The 19,916-nt window shown below is 37.0% G+C and overlaps 2 protein-coding genes across 6 annotated transcripts; both read left to right on the top strand.

Moving 5' to 3' along the window:
* Window positions 1–252: 252 nt before the first annotated feature.
* Window positions 253–8,117, top strand: LOC113730927 (protein STRUBBELIG-RECEPTOR FAMILY 3-like). 5 transcript variants are annotated; one of them, XM_072078911.1, is made up of 17 exons: window positions 253–489; window positions 1,060–1,287; window positions 1,560–1,689; window positions 1,792–1,863; window positions 2,091–2,156; window positions 2,276–2,347; window positions 2,449–2,520; window positions 2,605–2,676; window positions 3,220–3,285; window positions 3,383–3,448; window positions 4,502–4,896; window positions 5,004–5,380; window positions 5,961–6,232; window positions 6,499–6,637; window positions 6,806–6,939; window positions 7,044–7,200; window positions 7,666–8,117. In XM_072078911.1, the coding sequence occupies exons 2-17, from the start codon at window positions 1,191–1,193 to the stop codon at window positions 7,738–7,740; spliced, it is 2,262 nt and encodes a 753-aa protein (XP_071935012.1). In that variant the 5' UTR covers window positions 253–489; window positions 1,060–1,190; the 3' UTR covers window positions 7,741–8,117. The 5 variants fall into 5 exon arrangements, with proteins under 5 accessions (XP_071935012.1, XP_071935011.1, XP_071935009.1 ...); XM_072078910.1 differs by having other exon boundaries at window positions 253–745; window positions 1,065–1,287; XM_072078908.1 differs by having other exon boundaries at window positions 253–745.
* Window positions 8,118–8,750: 633 nt separating this feature from the next.
* Window positions 8,751–17,402, top strand: LOC113730926 (E3 ubiquitin-protein ligase JMJ24-like). The gene is made up of 15 exons (XM_072078907.1): window positions 8,751–9,066; window positions 9,389–9,470; window positions 10,050–10,645; window positions 11,458–11,600; window positions 11,684–11,783; window positions 11,898–12,030; window positions 12,124–12,175; window positions 12,323–13,007; window positions 13,168–13,497; window positions 14,073–14,504; window positions 14,610–14,682; window positions 15,333–15,418; window positions 16,260–16,379; window positions 16,478–16,548; window positions 16,947–17,402. Exons 3-15 carry the CDS (start codon window positions 10,112–10,114, stop codon window positions 17,044–17,046), a joined length of 2,859 nt encoding a protein of 952 aa, XP_071935008.1. The 5' UTR covers window positions 8,751–9,066; window positions 9,389–9,470; window positions 10,050–10,111; the 3' UTR covers window positions 17,047–17,402.
* The last annotated feature ends 2,514 nt before the right edge of the window (window positions 17,403–19,916 follow it).

Raw genomic sequence — 19,916 nt, 5'->3', positions numbered from 1 at the left:
GGGTTGGGGCGCCGGGCCCAGACCGCAGGGGATTAGTCAGGCCCCGTAAGAATTGACCCGGACATCCCTGTGTCGACAAAAAAAAAAAAAAATTTCTCCAAAAACACTTCAAGAAATCATTTCAAACGAAGGGTTTTTATTGTGAATTTTTCCAATCGATAGATATTGATGCACCATCGCATGGTGCACTGTGCTGCACTTTATAGTTGCTCTACATGGGCCAACTGGGGAGTGACTGAGTGAGACAGCACTTAACAGGAGACGCTTTTGGTGATAGTGCTGTCGCCTAGTTCCCAGCCTCCAAGGTTCCAACATGGTGAAGTCAAAAATGAAAACTCCATGAGTTTCCATTCAGACCCTTCGGAACTATTAAGATTTAGTCCCCTATTCAACAGAAATTTAAAATTAAAACCCTTGTGCCTCAACGGTACACTCAATGATTGACATTTAAAAGGATTTTAAACCATCATGCGCCACCTTTCAATTCCGGTAAAGATTTGTAGAAAATCTAAAATCTAATAAAACCTTGATTAAACACTGATTAAACAGATATTCCTCCCTCCTTGGGTTCTTTAGTCTTTCTCACCACTGATTAAACAGACCCATATATTTTGTCCAAATTCCAGAAATTAAGCACTTTTTTCGAGTAGCCTTTAATTTCTTTTTGCAGGATAGGTTTCTCACACCAACCCATGTGCCTTCCATCAGAAGTTCAAATTTTTAATCGCTATTCCATTTGCACTTGGTACTTTTTTTGTCTGTGTTGTTCTTGTGGTAGTTGCTCTTGCTGCTTTTGGCTGGTAAATTGAATCATTGCAGAGTTTTGAATAATAATGGGTGCTTTATGCAAAGACGCCTTTTAGACTTATCAAATTAATTGGGTTTTGTGCTTGACTAACTTGCTTTATAGCACAAGTACTTTTTCTTTTTTCTTTTTTTCGTGGCTACTGTTAATTGTGCTAAAGACTGTACTTTTTACTGTTTTTTTATGCAGAAAGACAAGGTTTTGAATTGAGGGTTTTGTATTTGTGGTTCAAATTTGTGTTTTTTGTGTTAAAGTTCAGATTTTTGAGGGTCTTGTTGAAGTGTTTTGACGACCTGTGCTGAAAAGAGGTAGAGTTGGAGAAAATTGAGGGAGCAAAAATAGAAGCGTTTGAGTTCTGGGGTGGCCATAAAGCCTGTAACTCCTCATGGATTACTTAGATTGCAGAAAGTTTGAACTTTTTCTGGTTTTCTTGGCGGTTTTTGCTGTGCCAACTTGCAGGGGATTCACAGACATTCGTGATGGTGAGAATCACAGACCCCACCCATTTTTTCCATTTATGTTTTCCAGTGTGTTTATTTTCGAGTCTTTGTATCTGCATGTGCTTATTCTCGACTTAAATTGAGTATTTTGCCCGTATTTTTTATGTTGATGAAATCTACATGCTAGTCTCTGATTTGGTATTTCATGTATTTCAACTTAATCTTAATTAGACGTTTAATTTTAATAATGCTTTTTCGTCTCCTTTTTTTATTCCTTCCTAATGTGTTATCTTCTGATGGTGTTCTTGTGTTAGTCTATGCAATTAACAGTTTATATGCTGCTTTGGGCAACCCACCGCTCGCCGGGTGGCTTCCAGTTGGTGGGGACCCATGTGGGTTTGCTTGGCAAGGAGTGCAGTGTGTCAATGCCAATATAACTGCTATGTATGAATCAATGCTCTTCTCACTTTTAACTTTTAAGGCCTTGTGATGCGCTACCGTGACAAATTCTGGTTTCTGACCTTCTTTTTTGGTTGGAATTGACAGTAATCTTAATGGCCTGAATTTGGGAGGCGAACTCAGTAATGATTTGGGCTCCTTTGCTTCCATAATACAAGTGTAAGTACCTTTTTCATGTGAAAGTCCAAAAATTAAATTTTACTGCTTCTCAAGTTAGGCAGGTAAGTGTTAAGTGTTATACTACTATATCTTTTGTATGAATATCATAAAGGTTGCATTTTTAGTTCATTTCAGCTCGCATGAATTGATGCATTGATAGATGCCTAAACATTCAAAAGTGTTTTTCTACTTAAGCTGACAGATATTTTTGGCTTTTGTAAAAGCAGAGACCTTGGTGCCAACCAAATTGGAGGCAGTATACCAACCAATTTGCCTTCTACTCTCCAAATCTTGTAAGTTTGACGCTTCTGTCTCACCTCATTCATAATATAGCTGAAAGGAATATAAACTTTATTGAAGAATTAAATATGGAAGACACTAATTGACACATTTTCTTCCCTCTTTTTGGTAGTTCTCTTTATGATAATCAGTTGAGCGGAAGCATCCCGGATAGTATATCGTTGTTGGGTCAGCTGACAGACTTGTGAGTTCCCATAAATTTGGACATGAATTTTTTACATTGCCGAGTTCTTATTGTCTTCTTTTCTCTTGAACCCCAGCTAATATTCAAATGTTATTTTCTAGGTCGCTGGGAAACAATCATTTAACAGGAGAAATTCCAGATGTCTTTCAGCAGCTTACCGGCTTGACCACTCTGTAATTCTTTTATCAAAATCTACATACACTGGTACGCTAAATGTCAATAGAAATTTCTTTAGCTGAAATGTTTATTTGTTTTAGGAACTTATCTGGTAACATGCTGAGCAGCCAACTGCCTTCTTCAATGGGAAAATTATCCTCTCTTACAAAGTTGTAAGTTATTTTCTTGGATGCATTTCTTTTGAGAAAAAAACAAAGATATCATTTCCCTATTACTGGGGGAAAGGGATCATGACAACTAAGTCCAACAAAGCATATGCCTGAGAAAACGACTTTGAAAATTCATTTCAGACAAGTACTATGGGAAAACACTTGCTCAAAATAAGTTTTATCAAAGTTATTTCCAATTTAACATGATCCTTCTATTCCCTGTTTATTGTGGGAAAAGAATGCTGGAGTCATGTCATCTACTTGACATGTAAAGTACATTGAATTTGGAAGCAAATAGTCTGAAAAGAAAGAGAGTCTGTTTCAGTGAAAATCCATGACACATCACTACTAATAGGAGCAATTAAACAGAGAAGTTTACGGTAAAAATTTGTGCATGTGGATGAAAAGTATTAGAAAGTACTTCCGTGGAAATTTAATCACACACAGAAGCTTAAAGAAACGGAATAAATAGGTTAAAAATGTTGATTACATTAAGGATCTTCTTTGTCTTTAGCATTCTACAGTCTATTTTCTTGTTATTTGCAGGTACTTGCAAGAGAATCAGCTTTCTGGGACTCTTGATGTTCTAGAAGATCTTCCTTTGACTGATTTGTAATCCTCTCACCTTAACTTTCAAATCAATTATTGGCTTCAAGTAAATTGCGTTTTGCTAGATTATTTAATTTGGCGTGTCTTCATTGTTGTGCAGAAATATAGAGAATAACCTCTTCTCTGGGCCGGTTCCTGAGAAATTAAAGAATATACCAAACTTCAGGTGAAAAGTATAATCAATTTTTTTTTTAAATTTATGGTGCTACATGTTATTGTGTTTTTTTTTAATATACAGTTTATTCTTCTTGTGGATTTGTTGATTTCTAATTTACTGAGTGTAACGACTTAAGATCATCATGCTCCCTAAGTTTGCTGTAGCAAGCTTTATCAAGCAACATCATAAAATTGATTTCTGTGGGGCAGAGCTCAAATTTGAATGAAACCTCTAACAAACAGGAAACAATATCCGATACTAGCCTGCTACAATTGGAACTGATGTTGCAGGATTATGGTTGACTACAAAGGTTCTTGATTGATATGTTTCTGCAAAAAGATAAGCTAATAAAGACATTGAACCACTTTAAGAGATGGAGACGTAATGTTGACACATGCTTTACCTTGTGACCGTGTCAAAATGATAGATGCTTGCACTAATCATTTTATTTGGCTGAACTATTCTTTTTGGACAAAAAGGGCATCTTTAGTACTTCATTTGTCCAGTGTTCCTTCTCATGCTACTGGTTCAAGCCACTTCAGCCAAAAAATCAAATGTAATTCCACGTGTTTTCATCTTGTTTCTCGTATCCCATTTCTTACTTCTCTACTTCCCTATCACAGTTGTCCTTCTCTTCTCCATCTCACCTCCTCGCTTGTTTTTGGTCTTTCTGTTTACTGCAGTTAGATGGCTTGGCTATGAAGAGTTGAAGTCAGTAGCCTGTATGGCTCTGTAGCTAACGGTTGATCTGTTATATGAATTATTTTTTCATTTAGTATTTGTTTTGACTGCTTAAGGGACTCGAGTCCAAAATAATATTATCTAGTACCAATACTAACATGTTTCTATAGCATCATCCAAAACCACCATGAGAGGAACTGACACACTTATTAGGATTCTAACGCCACATATATAATTGTTATTGATAATAATACAGGCTTGTAATGTTTAGATTAAGCTAGAGACTCTTATATGCAAAAGTGTGGAGTTTTTGGGAGTCTCAATCTATCACTATCCAAGACATTGTTGGTTCATCAGTTGACTTTTAGTTTTGTGATGCAGAAAAGCTGGAAACCCTTTCAACACCTCAATTATTCCATCACCACCTGTCTCATCCCCATCACCATCTTCATCACCATCACCATCTGAGGCATCTCCTCCCGAATTAGCCCCAGTGCAGCAAGCAACTGGACCATCACTGCAATGGTCTTCACAGACTGGAAGCACCAGAGGCACAACTAAGACGTCTAAAAGCATTTCATGGATTGCTATTGCAGGAATCCTTTTCATCATAGTACTTGCATTGGGGATGTGTCTTCTCCTGTGTTGGTGCTGCAAGAGGAGGGAAGTGGCTGGGAAAATAGCCAAGCGGCATGAAGCATATCCGCATCATGGCACCAGTGCAAACTACAAGGAAGATCACTCATTGCGAAAGCCTGATTATCAAGTAGAGAAAGGTGAATAGTTTTCCATGATGAAAACCGCCGGTCCTTGTTAGTAATTTATGCTTTATTAAGCTTTTAAGTTGTTACTGCATGACTGACATCTTTAGGGCTCTGAGTAGTGACAAAAGAAGCAGTTACAAGGCCAACAATGACCTCATTAGAAGCAAAGCAGGACAAGAGTGCCAACCGTAAGAATGCATTTAAAAAGCAGGAGGATCACAGAATCGACATAACATGGATGGATTCAAGTGGGACAGATTCAAGTATTCGACCACCGCCACCACCTCCTTTTCCACTTCTGCCTTCAGAGAGGATCATTGCAGATCCTATTTTGCCTTTGATAAACCCTAGTGGACGTACTATTGATTCTGTGAATTCTGTGAAGACATTCACTATTGCATCTCTTCAACAATATACGGATAGCTTCTCTCAGGAAAATCTTGTCGGAAAAGGCATGTTGGGCACAGTGTATAAAGCTAAGCTTCCCAATGGAAAGGTAAGTACTGATAGCTATGTTGCATGGACTCTCTGGATAAAATTATCTGTACAAAAAGTCAGATGTCCATGCTTTTTAATTAATTCTCTCAGCCAAAGGAATTAGGAGGTGATGACCTTCTCCAGTACCCATATTAATGTTATGTAAAGTAAAACAGAAGAAACAATCTATTGTTCGACGATTGCATCCCTCTACTGAATGCCATCTTTTTTTGTTGATTTTGACTTTCCATTTCTGAATTTTCAATCAAAGTAAATTCTTAAGTCATTTGACATGTTTTTGCATGGTTACGCATCTGACATATGCAACGAGCGTATCTGATGTGTGTTTCTCACACTTAAAGTAGTCTAAACGCGTTGTTATGCCAATAGTTTTACTAGAATAGGAGTTCTGCCCATAACCTTTGTCCTGCAAAATGATGAATAAAAGGAAAAGCAAGTAATCTATCTAGCATAGAATATCTCTAAAGGGAGATCTCAGGCTGCCCTAACCTGTCTATACTTGTTCTTCTTTTGCTTATACAACTGCACCATTATGCTGACTTTATCTTATTGCTTCAATGAACTGTTTTAATTGTTAGTTGCTGGCTGTCAAGAAACTCAACACTGCAACATCCAGGCATCAAAACGACAGAGACTTCATTCAGCTAGTTTCTAATATTGCTAAACTTCAGCATGCGAACATAATCCAGCTTGTGGGCTACTGTGCGGAGCACAGACAATGGATGCTTGTATACGAGTATTGCGAAAATGGAACACTTCATGAAGCACTACACTTGGATGATGAAATCAATAAAAGGCTTTCTTGGAGTACTCGCATCCACTTGGCCCTTCAAGCAGCTAGAGCCTTGGAGTAAGTTGATAAGTACTAATTGATTATGAGAATAACAAACAAGGAAGTTGTACCAGAAAGATGATTACAGGCCAATAGTTTATTGTTTGTGCATTTGAACTCGACTGATATGTTGCACACATTGAATACATAAACAAATGTTAGCTTTATACACCATCTCCTCGGTTCCTGTCGCATGTACCATTCTGTTGTTGTGCATACTTAGCATATTAGCTCCAATCTTCTATTTGCATGACTGAGAGTTTTCTTGCTGTTTCATTGTAAAGGTATCTGCATGAAGTTTGTCAACCGCCAATTGTTCACCAGAACTTCAAGTCTGCTAATATCCTCCTAGACAATGAGCTTTCTGTATATGTTTCAGACTCTGGTTTGGCGCCTCTACTATCATCTAATTCAATGGCTGAGGTATCATTATGCAACACCTTAGTCAACTTAAAATTTACATTAGGAGGAAGTCTCAGTTTGTGATGTCAGAAAGAAACCTGTTTAAACTATTTACTTGCCTCGTAACTTTAATTAACCAATGCACATGTAGTTGCTTCTTGTTGAGTGTAGAGTTTTTCTGATCATCAGTATGTTTACCAGCTGCAAGCTTGTGGATATGGTGGCCCTGAACTTGAATCAGGAAGCTATACACATCACAGTGATGTTTACAGCTTTGGAGTTGTTATGTTAGAGCTTCTGACAGGAAGAAAATCTTATGACAGGTTAATAATCCTGGAGTAGAACCTAAATATGAGTTTAACTATCAAAAATTTGATTCAGAATTGAGAAAAAACTAATCAGTAGCCATTGGAACTTAAACTTTCAGGTCACGTCCTCGAGGGGAGCAATTTTTGGTTAGATGGGCAATTCCTCGGCTTCATGACATAGACACATTGTCAAGAATGGTTGATCCTTCTCTAAATGGTGTATATTCTTCAAAATCTTTATCGCGTTTTGCTGATATAATTTCCTTGTGCATTCAGGTGAGTTCCTCCATTCGTGGTTCTTTTTTCTTCTTCTATATCTAGTGCTTTCAATAAAGTTTTAAAGATTAGAAGTACCAGATTTATCATACTTAATGACATGACCTGCGTGAAAATCATTACACAGTATGTTGAGCATTACCATTCACTTAAACGTACGATGGCTAGTGTGGCTTGCTTTGGTTTCACATATAATTCAATAGCGGACCCAAGATTGATTTTGTCCTAAGAATACACTCTTCTAAGAGGGAATCAGCACCAGTCCACTTGGATCTTTTGGAGAAGCTCGATAAGGAAGAGTTAGCTTAGATTTTGTTCATTTTACTAAAGAAGTCTTCCATTGAACGAGAACTTTTCGAGTTCTGCATTGACCGAAAGAACAGCTAACAACAACTAAACATGTTTTAACTGATGCAACTATTTGATATTTTTCTCCTGATGTAACTTCATTGTTGGAAAATGCAGCCGGAGCCAGAATTCAGACCGCCCATGTCAGAAATTGTCCAGAACCTCTTACAAATGGTACAAAGGAATTCTTGAACAAGGGATGAGACCCTACAATCTCTTTTGTGAAGCTCTTGGTGGCATAAGAGTTGAATTCTGAACGTTCTCTTTGTTCTGCTAACCAGTCGTGCATGATGACATGTATAAGAAGTAGCTTTTGTGAAACTCTTCTTCTAAAGCCTTGCTTTCCTGCTCTTTTGTACGTGAAGCCACAATTTTTCTAATCCAATTCTTTAATTTTTTTTTTCCTTGGCCCCTAATTGTATTCATCAATTGGGTAGGATATTGAGATGTATATTTGTTTTCTTTGCACTTCAATTGCTTAAAAACCATAACTTGGACTATAACCCAAGTGTATTAACAGACACGAGTTTTATGGGATGATCTGTGTATCTACATGGAACATTATTGTATATGATGGTCTTGTTCCCAATACACAATCCAATCCAACAAACCTTTAATTACCTTCTTCCACTGGTTTCCAAACACTATGGAATTCACAGTAAATCTAGTGCGTTTAGTTTAAATTCAACTCCCAGTCCTTAGGAATGGTCACATCATACTTTCAGTAATGTTTAATCACACCATTTGAGTTAATAGAAAAGAAAAATAAAAATGGTCCAACACAATTATAAATTACTCAAGAATGATTGTATACACCATAATCTAAAGTCCTCGTTGAAACTCATAAATTAAACTACTTAATCATAAGTTGAACCAAGCCCCTCTCGGCTTATTAAGGTTCAAAGATGAATCAAATTCAGTTTGGTAAGAGCTCATTCAAGTTTGATTTGCTAATTAATTAAGTCAAAATTGAACAATATTTTATGCGTGATGATAATATTTAAATTCGATAGAAAAAAAAAGACTTGTTTAAATTCAATTTGACAAATAAACAAATTAAATTTGAACAAAATCTTAAACTCATTAAAATAATTAAACAAGTTTAAATGGTAGAGTGTTTGGTTTGATTAAAATCTTTAACCCCTATCACCTGCTGACACTCGGTCCGAGTTGATAACCATTATGGTCAAGATCTATTCAGAACCGGAAATTCCAAAGCTGATAATGCTAACTTCAATCCGACGTCGTCTTACTTGTCTTTCTCCCCTGTTTCCTGCAAAAACTAAAAACAGGCCAGCAGCGGCTGACTGGGCTCGAGTCTGGTCCTTCTGTTCAAGTCTTTCTTTCCTCCATTAAATTTACCCCAAAAATTTCCTTCCTCATCCTTCTCAGCACTTCAACACTTGGGAAAAAAATAATTGACAGACCAAATTAAGAGCTGCTAAATATTCCCAGTTTTTCTTTCCCTTCTTCTTCATCCATTCTGGTCCCTCAACACTGGGCCCCACACTTCTCCAGGTTCCCCTCTTCTCTTTCTCTCTCTCTCTCTCACACACACACACAATTGCTAACACTGGAAGCATTTACACGGCGCTAAATACTTTTACCTAAATATGTAGCTATTTACGTATACAGATATAAGTAGACATTGATCGAGACGTTTATTCTATGTTCATACAGATTCTGATTATTTTGTGTTTGATATCAATAAAAATTTAAAATTTGCCTTTTATACTGCTTTGATTCACTTGGTAATTCGCACTTGTATGAGCAATCAAGCATGCATGAAGAGCGTGCTGGTGAATTTTTTATTTATCTAATTACTTTTCTTGATTTGCAGGTCTTGGGATTCAGGAATTTTGGAGCTAGGGTTTCGTTTTTTCAGTTAAAAATAGGATTTTTTTCCAGCTCTTGTCTTTTAGGTAAAGTTTTCAATTTTATCTGTTCTTTGTCTTTTGCTTGCTGTAATTTTTAGGGAGAAAGGGACTTTGTTTGTTTAATGCTGCATTTGAAATAGTTTACTTGAGCTTTTAGTCGCCTGAATTGAATGGCCTCAATGTAGGCTGAGCATCTGGTTTCAGTTTTTCTTTTTTCCTCTTTTTTTTTTTTTTTTTCAATTCATATGTTGATCTCTGCAAAGAGTTAATGGTTTGGTGCTGTTTTCTGCATTTAATGCGGTGAACATAATTAGTTGTAGTTAAATTAGTGGTTTTTGGTAGTTGTTGATTGTACTTTACTGGAGCTCGGCAAACATGCAAGTACTTTCTTTGGGGATACTGAATCTTCTAATTGTTGATTCAGTGCATAGTGATGGCTGGTCAACAACCTATTTATTTAGATAAATCTTTGATGATTCTGCTCTAGCTTTTCTTTAGCATTGTTGTCGTTTCAAAATGCTTGTCGTGTTTCTCACACATTCACACATTTGTTAGTTTCATATCTTGTCATCTGCCTTTTCTTATTTTTTGTGTGCACACCGCTTTAAATGGTTGCCTCTTCAGGTTGATAGTTTCCTCAGTCAGCATGTGACGCTACCATTAAGTTTATTATTGAAGATTTTTTCATGGATCATTCGCGGTCAATTGCCGGTGCTGGTGAGGATAATGTAGCGATTCCTGATGATCTGCGTTGCAAGAGGTCAGATGGCAAACAATGGAGATGTACCGCAATGTCCATGCCTGATAAAACTGTATGTGAAAAGCACTACATTCAGGCAAAGAAAAGGGCTGCCAATTCTGCACTAAAAGCTAGTATGAAGAAGAAAAGGAAACCTATAGGTGAACGTGATAATTACTACGAGAGTAAGAGTGATGATATGGATGTACCCCTTGTTAATTCCATAGCTGGGGATTATTCTGGTTCAGTCTCTGGGAAGAAGTACAAAGAAAAATTACCAAAAGCGCAGAGGAATTATTCACCTGAAGCACCTTCAACAAGGAGTCTTACCCTTCGGAGTTCTCTCAAGTCAAATGATGAATTACAAAGGGATGGTATTATGCATGAAGACAATCGAAGATCATACAAGACACCACCACCTCCTACAATCGATTCATCTAGAAGCAGATCACAGAAGATGTTTGATTCTAGTCCAATGACAGTGAGTCAATATTTTGGCTGTTGCAATGCACTAAAGATTAGTTGCTTTTACCTTAAACTTTCTCATCAGACATGTAAAACAGTGTTAAGAAGATACATAGCATACTTGTTAGCTGGAAACCATGATACGTATTGTTCATCAACTAGTTTGCGTCCTAGTGAGCTTTCGATCAAAGACTAATCTTAGGTCATGGAATTTTCTTTTATCCATGGAACATTTCTTGTAATCAAGGTTAACTTGGAAATTTCTTATCATGACTGTATAGATATGGCATACATTCTTTAAGATAACTATGAGTTAGTACTTTGGATATTTGTGGATTCCACTTTGTGTCTATTTTTGGGTAAGTATGGTCTATTTTTGTGTCTATTTTTGGATGTTGGTTTATGATATTAGACGCCTAAAAGCTGTAGCCAGCATGGCAAAACAATATAAATAAATGAAGAGAAAATTCTCAAAAACAATAGTTACCTGGTAAGCAAGCCTACAAATGAATATGCTTTGATCCTCATGATGTATGGTACGTCTACTTAGCATTCTTTTTTCCAGTGTGCAATTGTATAGCTCTCTTTTTAGGCCATATTAAATTACTGATGAAGCAAAAACATGAGTAATTATTAAATACCAAATAAAAAGTATTGTTTTGATGAAGTGAATGTCAAAAAAATTTGGATAAAAATTGTTTCCAACTTAAAATTGTGGAGTCAATCTCTTTGATAATTCTGGCTTGGTCAAATTTGTTCTTGTCGACAGATTATCTTTCTTGCAAGCATGTGTTCTATGTTACTCATGATTAGCACCTTACATAATAGGAAACTTCCGAAGGAAGCTCAGAATCTTCTGATGATACTGGCGGGCAACCTTGCCATCAGTGCAGAAGAAATGATAGAGACAGGGTGATTTGGTGCCTTAAATGTGATAGGAGAGGATATTGTGATATCTGCATTTCAACATGGTAGTCAGAACCTTCTTTCAGGAGAATTTTTTTTTTCTGAAATGAAATGTTACTAGCCTAACCATTAAGTTCTGATCTATCAGGTACTCTGACATCCCAGTGGAAGAAATTCAGAGGGTTTGTCCAGCATGTCGTGGTAGTTGCAGTTGCAAGGTGTGTTTACGAGGAGATAATTTGATAAAGGTATAGGTCTTTTTGCTGATGCTGCTATTCATAAGTTCTTCCACTCTGTAAAATATAGCATTCTCCAGAAGCAGACGTTACTTCTCACAAGAATGCAATCTTATCTAAGTGCAGGCAAAGATACGGGAGATACCTATACAAGACAAATTGCAGTATCTTTACTGCTTATTATCTGCTGTGCTTCCTGTTGTTAATCAGATCCATCATGAGCAGAGTGCTGAGGTTGAGCTGGAAAAGAGGCTACATGGTCAGATGTTTGGGTTGTTTTAGTTAGATCTGGTGTCCATTTTTCTACATCTTATGTCTGACAAACCTCAGTATTTCACATCTTTTTTTGCAGGAAATATAGATCTTGCCAGGACCAAATTGCATGCAGATGAGCAGATGTGCTGGTACTGTTAACAACATTGGGTTTATTTGCTTTTATTCTTTTCTTAGAGATCCAATCTGCTTGATTGATGTGTACGTGTTCCTAGGTATACCAATGCACTTTGTGTATGTACAGACAACTGTTTAATATTTCCTTATTTTCTCTGCAGTAATTTTTGCAGGATCCCTGTAATCGATTACCATAGACATTGTCCAAATTGCTTGTATGATCTTTGTCTTAGCTGCTGCAAAGACATTAGAGAAGCATCCAGGCTTGTTGTTGAGGTAAAGATGGAAAATCAGATAGCAGGTGAAAGTAATGACAGAGAATGTGCATTGGAGCAAGTTGAATTATCTAATGTCCAACTAAATTTGCTTAGAAAGTACTCTGGTTGGAGAGCTCAGAGGGAGGGCAACATTCGATGTCCACCACGGGAGTATGGGGGATGTGGTTGCTCGTCATTAGTACTAAAGCGCATCTTCAAGATGAACTGGGTTGCTAAACTGGTAAAAAATGCTGAAGAAATGGTTGGTGGATGTAGAGTTGATGATTCTGGCAGTGAGGAAAGAACGGGATTTGATCTCAGGCTTTTCCAGGCTGCACATAGAGAGAATGATAGCGACAACTGTCTATACCATCCATCAGCCCAAGATATCAAGACTGAAGGGATTGGGGACTTCAGAATCCACTGGAGTCGAGGAGAGCCTGTTATTGTTAAGGAAGTTTGTGATACTTCCTCAATGACAATTTGGGATCCCGAGGTTCTACTGAGAGGAATTAGAGAGACTGCAGAAGAGAAACTTAAGGATGCAAATAGAACTGTAAAGGCAATTGACTGTTTTAATTGGACTGAGGTAAATTTCCAGTGAATTAAGCTGCAAATTAACAGCAATAAAACTCCATTCCTCCCCCCCCCCCCTGGCAGCAAATAAAAAAGTCATCTATACTTCCATTTATGGGTTTCTCTTCTCCACATTTTGCATGTCCCTCGCTTATGGATCAATATAATAACAGGTTGATATTGAACTGAGTCAGTTCATTAAAGGATACTCAGAGGGTAGATTTCATGAAAATGGTCGACCAGAAATGTTAAAGTTGAAGGATTGGCCGTCTCCAAGTTCTTCAGAAGAGTTTTTAATGTACCAGAGACCTGACTTTATAATTAAGCTTCCCTTGCTAGAATTTATCCATTCGAAGTGGGGGCTTCTAAATGTTGCAGCAAAATTGCCTCATTATTCATTGCAGAATGAGGTAGGCCCTAAAATTCAGATTTCATATGGAACATGCAAAGAACTCGATAGAGGTGATTCTGTGGAGAAGCTTCGGCTTAATATGCGTGATGTGGTAAGTGCTATATATTGCATGCTTCCTGCTTTAAGTATCTAGTTCCATTTGAGAACTGTTTCCGATTTTCCGTTGGGGTGGGTGTGGAGTTGTATATTTTTAGGGCTTGTTATCATTGGATTATTTCAGCTGATTTTATATTCTATTTTTTTATAATCAGTTTTTTTTTTTTAAAGGTTCTTGTTTGCTTTTGCATCTAATAGTAAAAAAAGCTAAAAGTTAGAATCCAGCCAAGAGTAGCTTTAGTCGATTCTGATTATTTTCAATATTTGCTTTCCATACTCAGACTTCACAAAATCTTCAGCAAACTAGAACAAGCTGTTAGATGATTGCGTTGTATATGACTTGTATTGTAAAAATTTAGTACACAGACAAATTATGATCCAATTATTTACTTTGTTTTTGGTTTTGTGACTTACAAGAAAATATTATTTATTAAGTCCTTGTTTTGTTATTTTATCTTTTCCTTTTGGTGGGGCAAAGGATGCGTGGTTTGCTCTTAACTCCTATTGCTTGGTGTGTCAATGTTGTCGATTGATCAATGATTTGGATTACCATTCCCCTACTTTAATTAGGTCTTCCTACTGGTACATGTAAGTGATGCTAAACTAGAAGGCCGTGAGAGAACAAAGGTTGAGAAGGTACAGAAGACCGTTGCAGATTCTGAGACAAGAGAACCATCAGGTGATCCACAAATGAGCTTGAATGGTGATTCTCTGAAATCATTGACCAGTGGACAGGATAGACTGGATGAAAATCAAGATATTTTAGATCCTGATAATTATGAGGCTGTCAGGGATCAACACACTAAAGCTGCTTCTCCAACAGAAGAGGAAACAGTCAGTGGTGAGGATCTGAATGTATCTAGTGATAATAACTGTGAAAGTTCTCAACCAGGAGCACTTTGGGATGTTTTCCGCCGACAAGATGTTCCAAAGCTGATTGAGTATTTGAAAGTTCATAAGGAGTTTGAAACGCCTGACAGGGATGGGTTAGAAAATGACTTTGTGAGTTCTTTTTCCTTTTATGTTTTTGTCATTAACTTCTGAAGCTTGATAATGAAATTCACATTGCCTAAATACACATTGCTAAATCCACTACACTGGTCTCAGGTGCGGCATCCTCTTTATGATGGCACAATTTTTTTGAATAGTTATCACAAGCAAAAACTAAAGGAGGAGATTGGTGAGTCTTACACTGAGATGTTATTTTTAATTTTCTATGTCTGTTTACTGTAGGCAATAGCATCAAGTATCTACCTAAGTAGCTTACTTGTATACTTTCTTTGAACTACAGAGTTTCACTATGTCTGAGCATTTTTATTTTGGTTCTCTTTCTTTGAAGTTATCTCTCTTTCCAAGGTTTGAATAGTTTGTTTTACCACGTTGAAGTCCTCAAAAGCTTTTTTTTGGAGCTGGTATTTCTCTCAGGTTATATTAGTTTTGTTCTTTCCTCATTTTTTTTTTCTTTTTTTTTCTTTCTTCTTGGCATGAAATTTGGAAATGGTATAACAAGTCTGCCTTGTCAATGACCAATCTTTCTGGTGAACTAATATGTGAAATAAATTCTTGCTTATTCTCCATTGAAGGGAATGACAAAGTCTTTGTTCCATTTAAAATGGAATGTTGGCAGCATTTTTAGACTTGTGACATATATTTAGTCTTGGACAATAAAGAGTTCTTCTAAAAAGTTTGGTTCCTAGTCATTTCTTAGTAATTTCTTGTGATATTTAGTGTTTGATTTGGACCATTATCTCCTCTTTCAATATCTCTCTGTGTCTTTGTTTGGGTTTGTTGGTATAGGATAATTTAAGGAATTATTAAATCCTTTCTCAGGAATAGAACCCTGGTCATTTGAACAGCATATGGGGGAGGCTGTCTTCATCCCAGCTGGTTGTCCTTTCCAAGTGAAAAATCTTCAGGTGAGACTAATCAAAATTTTATTTTTTTATTAATGAACCCAATTTCTTCAGGTGGATTGTAAAGAAAAGATAAGAATGTCTTTTGCTTTGGCTCAAGCCAAGCTGATGCTTAGTTGATATTCATGTCATGTTAACGTAACTTCCCAATTGTGTCATGAGATTATGTCCCTGGTATCATGACTACTCTTTTGTCCTGCCTGAACGCATCTCTAAGCTCCAGAGGAAATAGGACTTGCTATTAGTTTGTCCCTGTTCATGTCAATCATTATATCTCTTGGTAGTGATTCTCATTCTTTTAGCATTTCCTACAACTTGAACAAGAAGCACAAGCGGTGCTTGATGTTATGTTTTGCACTCAATGTACTTACTATAATCCCAGTTAGCTTTAGAAGGTTTTCCCATAGAATTTTTCTTGAGAACACCTATCAACAAGTTGAATTCTACTATTATTTCTTTTTGCAAAAATAGTGTTGAAGTGGTTTGGTGTTTTAAGAGTCTCTAGACAACTTTCAAAGCAGACCTTTTGCCTCAAAGACATTTTGTGACAACCTAAGAAGGTTGGTCTGCTGAGGTTACTCGTGTGTAGCATAGCAGTAAGCAAGCATATTTGAAGATTTTCCAATAAGCACCATTTTGAAACCTCGCCTCTTGGTGGAAGGTTGTGATTTTCCCAGTTTGGTGTGGCTGTCTTAGATGCTATGAGCTGCAGCACAATCTCAGCAGCAAGGAAAGAGCTTTAAAGAACTTCATGTGATTGATTTCTCTTGTTCGTTTGTCTTAAAATGGTTGTTTGGGTGAATTAAATTTCCCTTTCATAATCCTTCACTTTGTAAATTTGCAGTCCACAGTTCAGTTGGGTCTTGATTTCCTTTCTCCAGAAAGTCTAAGAGAGGCCCTTAAGTTGGCTGAAGAAATCCGTGGCCTTCCCAGTGACCATGATGCTAAGCTTCAAATACTGGAGGTAGCCGAGGAGATTTACTTCTGGTTTCCAGTGCATCTGCTTTACAGAGTCTTTCATGTGTATCGTGGTGCTTTCTCTTATACTATACCATGATGCAGGTGGGAAAGATATCATTATATGCTGCAAGCTGGGCCATTAAAGAAGTTCAGAAGTTGGTTCTTGATCCAAAGTAAGCCAATTTAAGACGTGTACTCTTTTAAGTTCTGATATTTTTGCCCCTTCATTTTAGCATACACAATTGTACATGATTTACTAGTGTAGCTACATGCTCCTTTGTGGAATCTGACATACTTTTGCTCTCTGAGCACGAATGGTCATTGATTTTTCTCCAGCTAGCCAAAATTTAGAACCATAATTAGATGTGTCCTTTCTTGATGAAATTGCTACCTGGATTGTCTGATGGCAACCAAGAACTGTAGCTTCCCCCTCCTCTGGCCTCTCCCATGGCTTTTGTTTGAAGAAAATTTAATAAATCAAGAAATCAAGAGTGAAAAAGACGTGGGATTTTGTACTTTCTCCTCCTTTCTGCCGGTGGTTCATTGGGACTTTATGTTTTCTGTATTGCAGACTCGGTCCTGAGCTTGGGTTTGAAGATCCAAATTTAACTGCATTGGTGTCAAAAAATTTGGAAGAGATGGTTAAGAGGAGACAGATCTCTTGTGTGTAAATTAGTGTACGATTTTAATGTACAAGAGCAGCTAGGGAGTAATTACTCCAATACTTTTGTAGATAGTTGTGTGTATGTAGATCTTTTTGCTCCTAATTATGAAGCTCCCGGCTTTTGAAGCTTCTGGTATCCCACAGCATAAAAAGGTACTCGAGTGCCAAATAGTGTTGCCTACAACCTTGAAATGTATAATCTTGACCGAGTCAGTTTTGGACTGGCATAAATATGTATTAGCTTTTTTGAGTGAATATCATGAATTTAAAGGCCCAAGGTGGTCTATATTGTTCTAGGCCTTGTATACTATTGTGGGAAGGGAAAAATATGATATCTAATATTACAAGCAGGTTTTATGTCAATCATTTGATTTGTGAACTAAACATGCCTGGAAGTGAAATTGACTGACTTCTTCAGGAATGCTGGCAAAGAAGCACCAAACTAACACGTCAAGTTTTGCTTTAGTTTCAAGGTTCCTGGATCCTTTGTAGGACTATAGAGTAGTAGTCTCTGTTAGTGTGCGCTGTAGCTGTATTAGTCGAGTCCTGTAAAATTTGAAACTTTACTCCCAAGTGTTCATCATATGGTCTGTGAACGAGCATTGAGTAGGCTTTGAACTTTGGGCATTGGTGGGAAGTCATCTAGTAAATATGAGTCGTTCTGTTTAAATAATAATGTAGGTCGGTTATTAGTGTGAACAGTACTATTGATTAACTTAACATTGTTTGGATTCAATAACCTAACATTGTTCGGATTGTAGCTTTTCGCAGAAAAAATTTTCACATTTTTTGCGCGCACATTTTTGGATCATTTTTTTACTTCACATATATCAAATCGTTACAATTTTATTTTTTTTTACAAAAAATTTTAAAAATAACAATCCAGAACTGATCACCATAGGCCATTACAAATTGATTCGATTGGCAAGAACGGATCATTTCTTTACAAAAGGTTGTCTGTTCGAATCTCATTGTCAATGTGAGAGTTATGTTGATGGACGATTTGTAAGAATTTTGTAAGCGATCGATCTATGGTTTCGGTGGCACGTCTTGACTCGTGGTGATGATTGAAGTTAAATTCACTTAAAGCTTTTTTTTTTACCAAAAAAATAAAAACTGGTCCGATTTGTAAGAATTTTGTAAGCGATCGATCTATGGTTTCGGTGGCACGTCTTGACTCGTGGTGATGATTGAAGTTAAATTCACTTAAAGCTTTTTTTTTTACCAAAAAAATAAAAACTGGTCACCCTAACGAGTTGTGACAAATTAAAGGGGGGAAAAAAGGCAATGTCTCAGGCTCTCAGCTCATCTGGACACTGGACAAAGAAAAGACAGAAAATCATTGACCTGCTTTATCCTTGTTCCACTGAGCAAAGTACATACAACTCGTCAACAAAAGTTCCGGATGATCTGCCTACATCTAAGATGCTCCTCTAAGCCATTATGAGGCATTGCGAATGTGCATGGTTCCCTGTATGCTCTACCGCTTCTATGTTTTCTTCTCGGTTTAATGGATACTACTTTATAACTTTACAAGGGGAAAAGATAGAGGAAAAAGAGAGAATCTGAAAATAGCTGTCTGCCAATATAATAAGAGGTCGGAAGTTTTGACCAAACTAGTGAATTATGCGCGTTAGATCATACTTTTACAGATTTTAACCTGCCAAGTGCCTAGAAAATAAAATATAACTAGTTATGATAAATAGAAGAATCAGATATCTATTATACCTAAAAAGATCGTGTATTCGAATTTTACTATCCATGTTAAGATTGTATTAATAAACAATCTGTAAGAATCTTATAAATGATGTATGATTTCGAGAGCATCGCTTCAACCATGATAGTGATCAAAATCTCCAAAATTTTTCTATCAAAAACAAACTATTGCGCCGAGAGAGCCGGTTTGAGTAGAGGGAACTAAGGAGGATGGAGCGGGGAGTGCGGACAAAGAAACCAGCTTGTAACCACACATGAATCACCGACCTATTGGCAGAAGCCACCAACAATCTTGTACATAAAATGCCTTTTTGGCGGCGGCTTTTGTCCTAAATCCTTGATACTCTTTATTTTAAGTAACACATTAACATTGCAATTTTGCTGAGTATGGTCCCCCTCTGCACCCTCTGCCACTGCAATTCGTCATTGCAAGATTCTGATCAAGGCTTACAAGCACGAGAGATAAAAACTACCCATTTATTATCTTGGAGATTCAATAGCCGAAGAAAGCAAGAAAATACAAGAAAAGTCGTGGAATTTCTTCAAGAATCTCGAAAATTTGATAGCAGAATAATTGTCTCCCAAGACAACTAACAAGAATTGTGATAGTGATAGTTACCTCTCCATCAAAATGCTAAATATGATACACTTGGAGTATAAGCGCAAATGTTGATCTATTAGATGCAGCTCTTTGAAGCAATTATTTGGTCAATTGAACAGTACCAAGTAAATAAGACCATATTGTGATAGTGATAGTTAGCGCTCCATTTCATTAGAAAATCAGAAAAAATCATTACCACTTCTGACTTTGCATTCTGGTTTCTTGTGGCCACCCTATGCAATTTGCTTGATCTTTTCATGAACAAAAATGATTGCTCTGTCCTACAACGTCAATGTAAAGCATTGATGATTTAGTGGTCATAGTGGCACCATATTTCTACTAACAAAGATTTAAAAATTAACAAACAATCTTCACCAGGCAAAGACATGCACAAGTGAGTTTTAAATCCTCCAATGATTGATCATAGTTTACATGTTGGGTTGACAGCACTGATCAATCATGAAGTTCCCAACACTAAAAAAGAAGACCTCTCCATATGATAGATTATTAGATTCTTGGACTGAAAGTTTGCACAATGTCTGCCAGTCACATAAGCCTAA

Source organism: Coffea arabica, chromosome 2e (assembly GCF_036785885.1).
Source record: "Coffea arabica cultivar ET-39 chromosome 2e, Coffea Arabica ET-39 HiFi, whole genome shotgun sequence".
NCBI lineage: Eukaryota > Viridiplantae > Streptophyta > Magnoliopsida > Gentianales > Rubiaceae > Coffea > Coffea arabica.
This window is presented reverse-complemented; position numbering and strand designations above follow the sequence as displayed.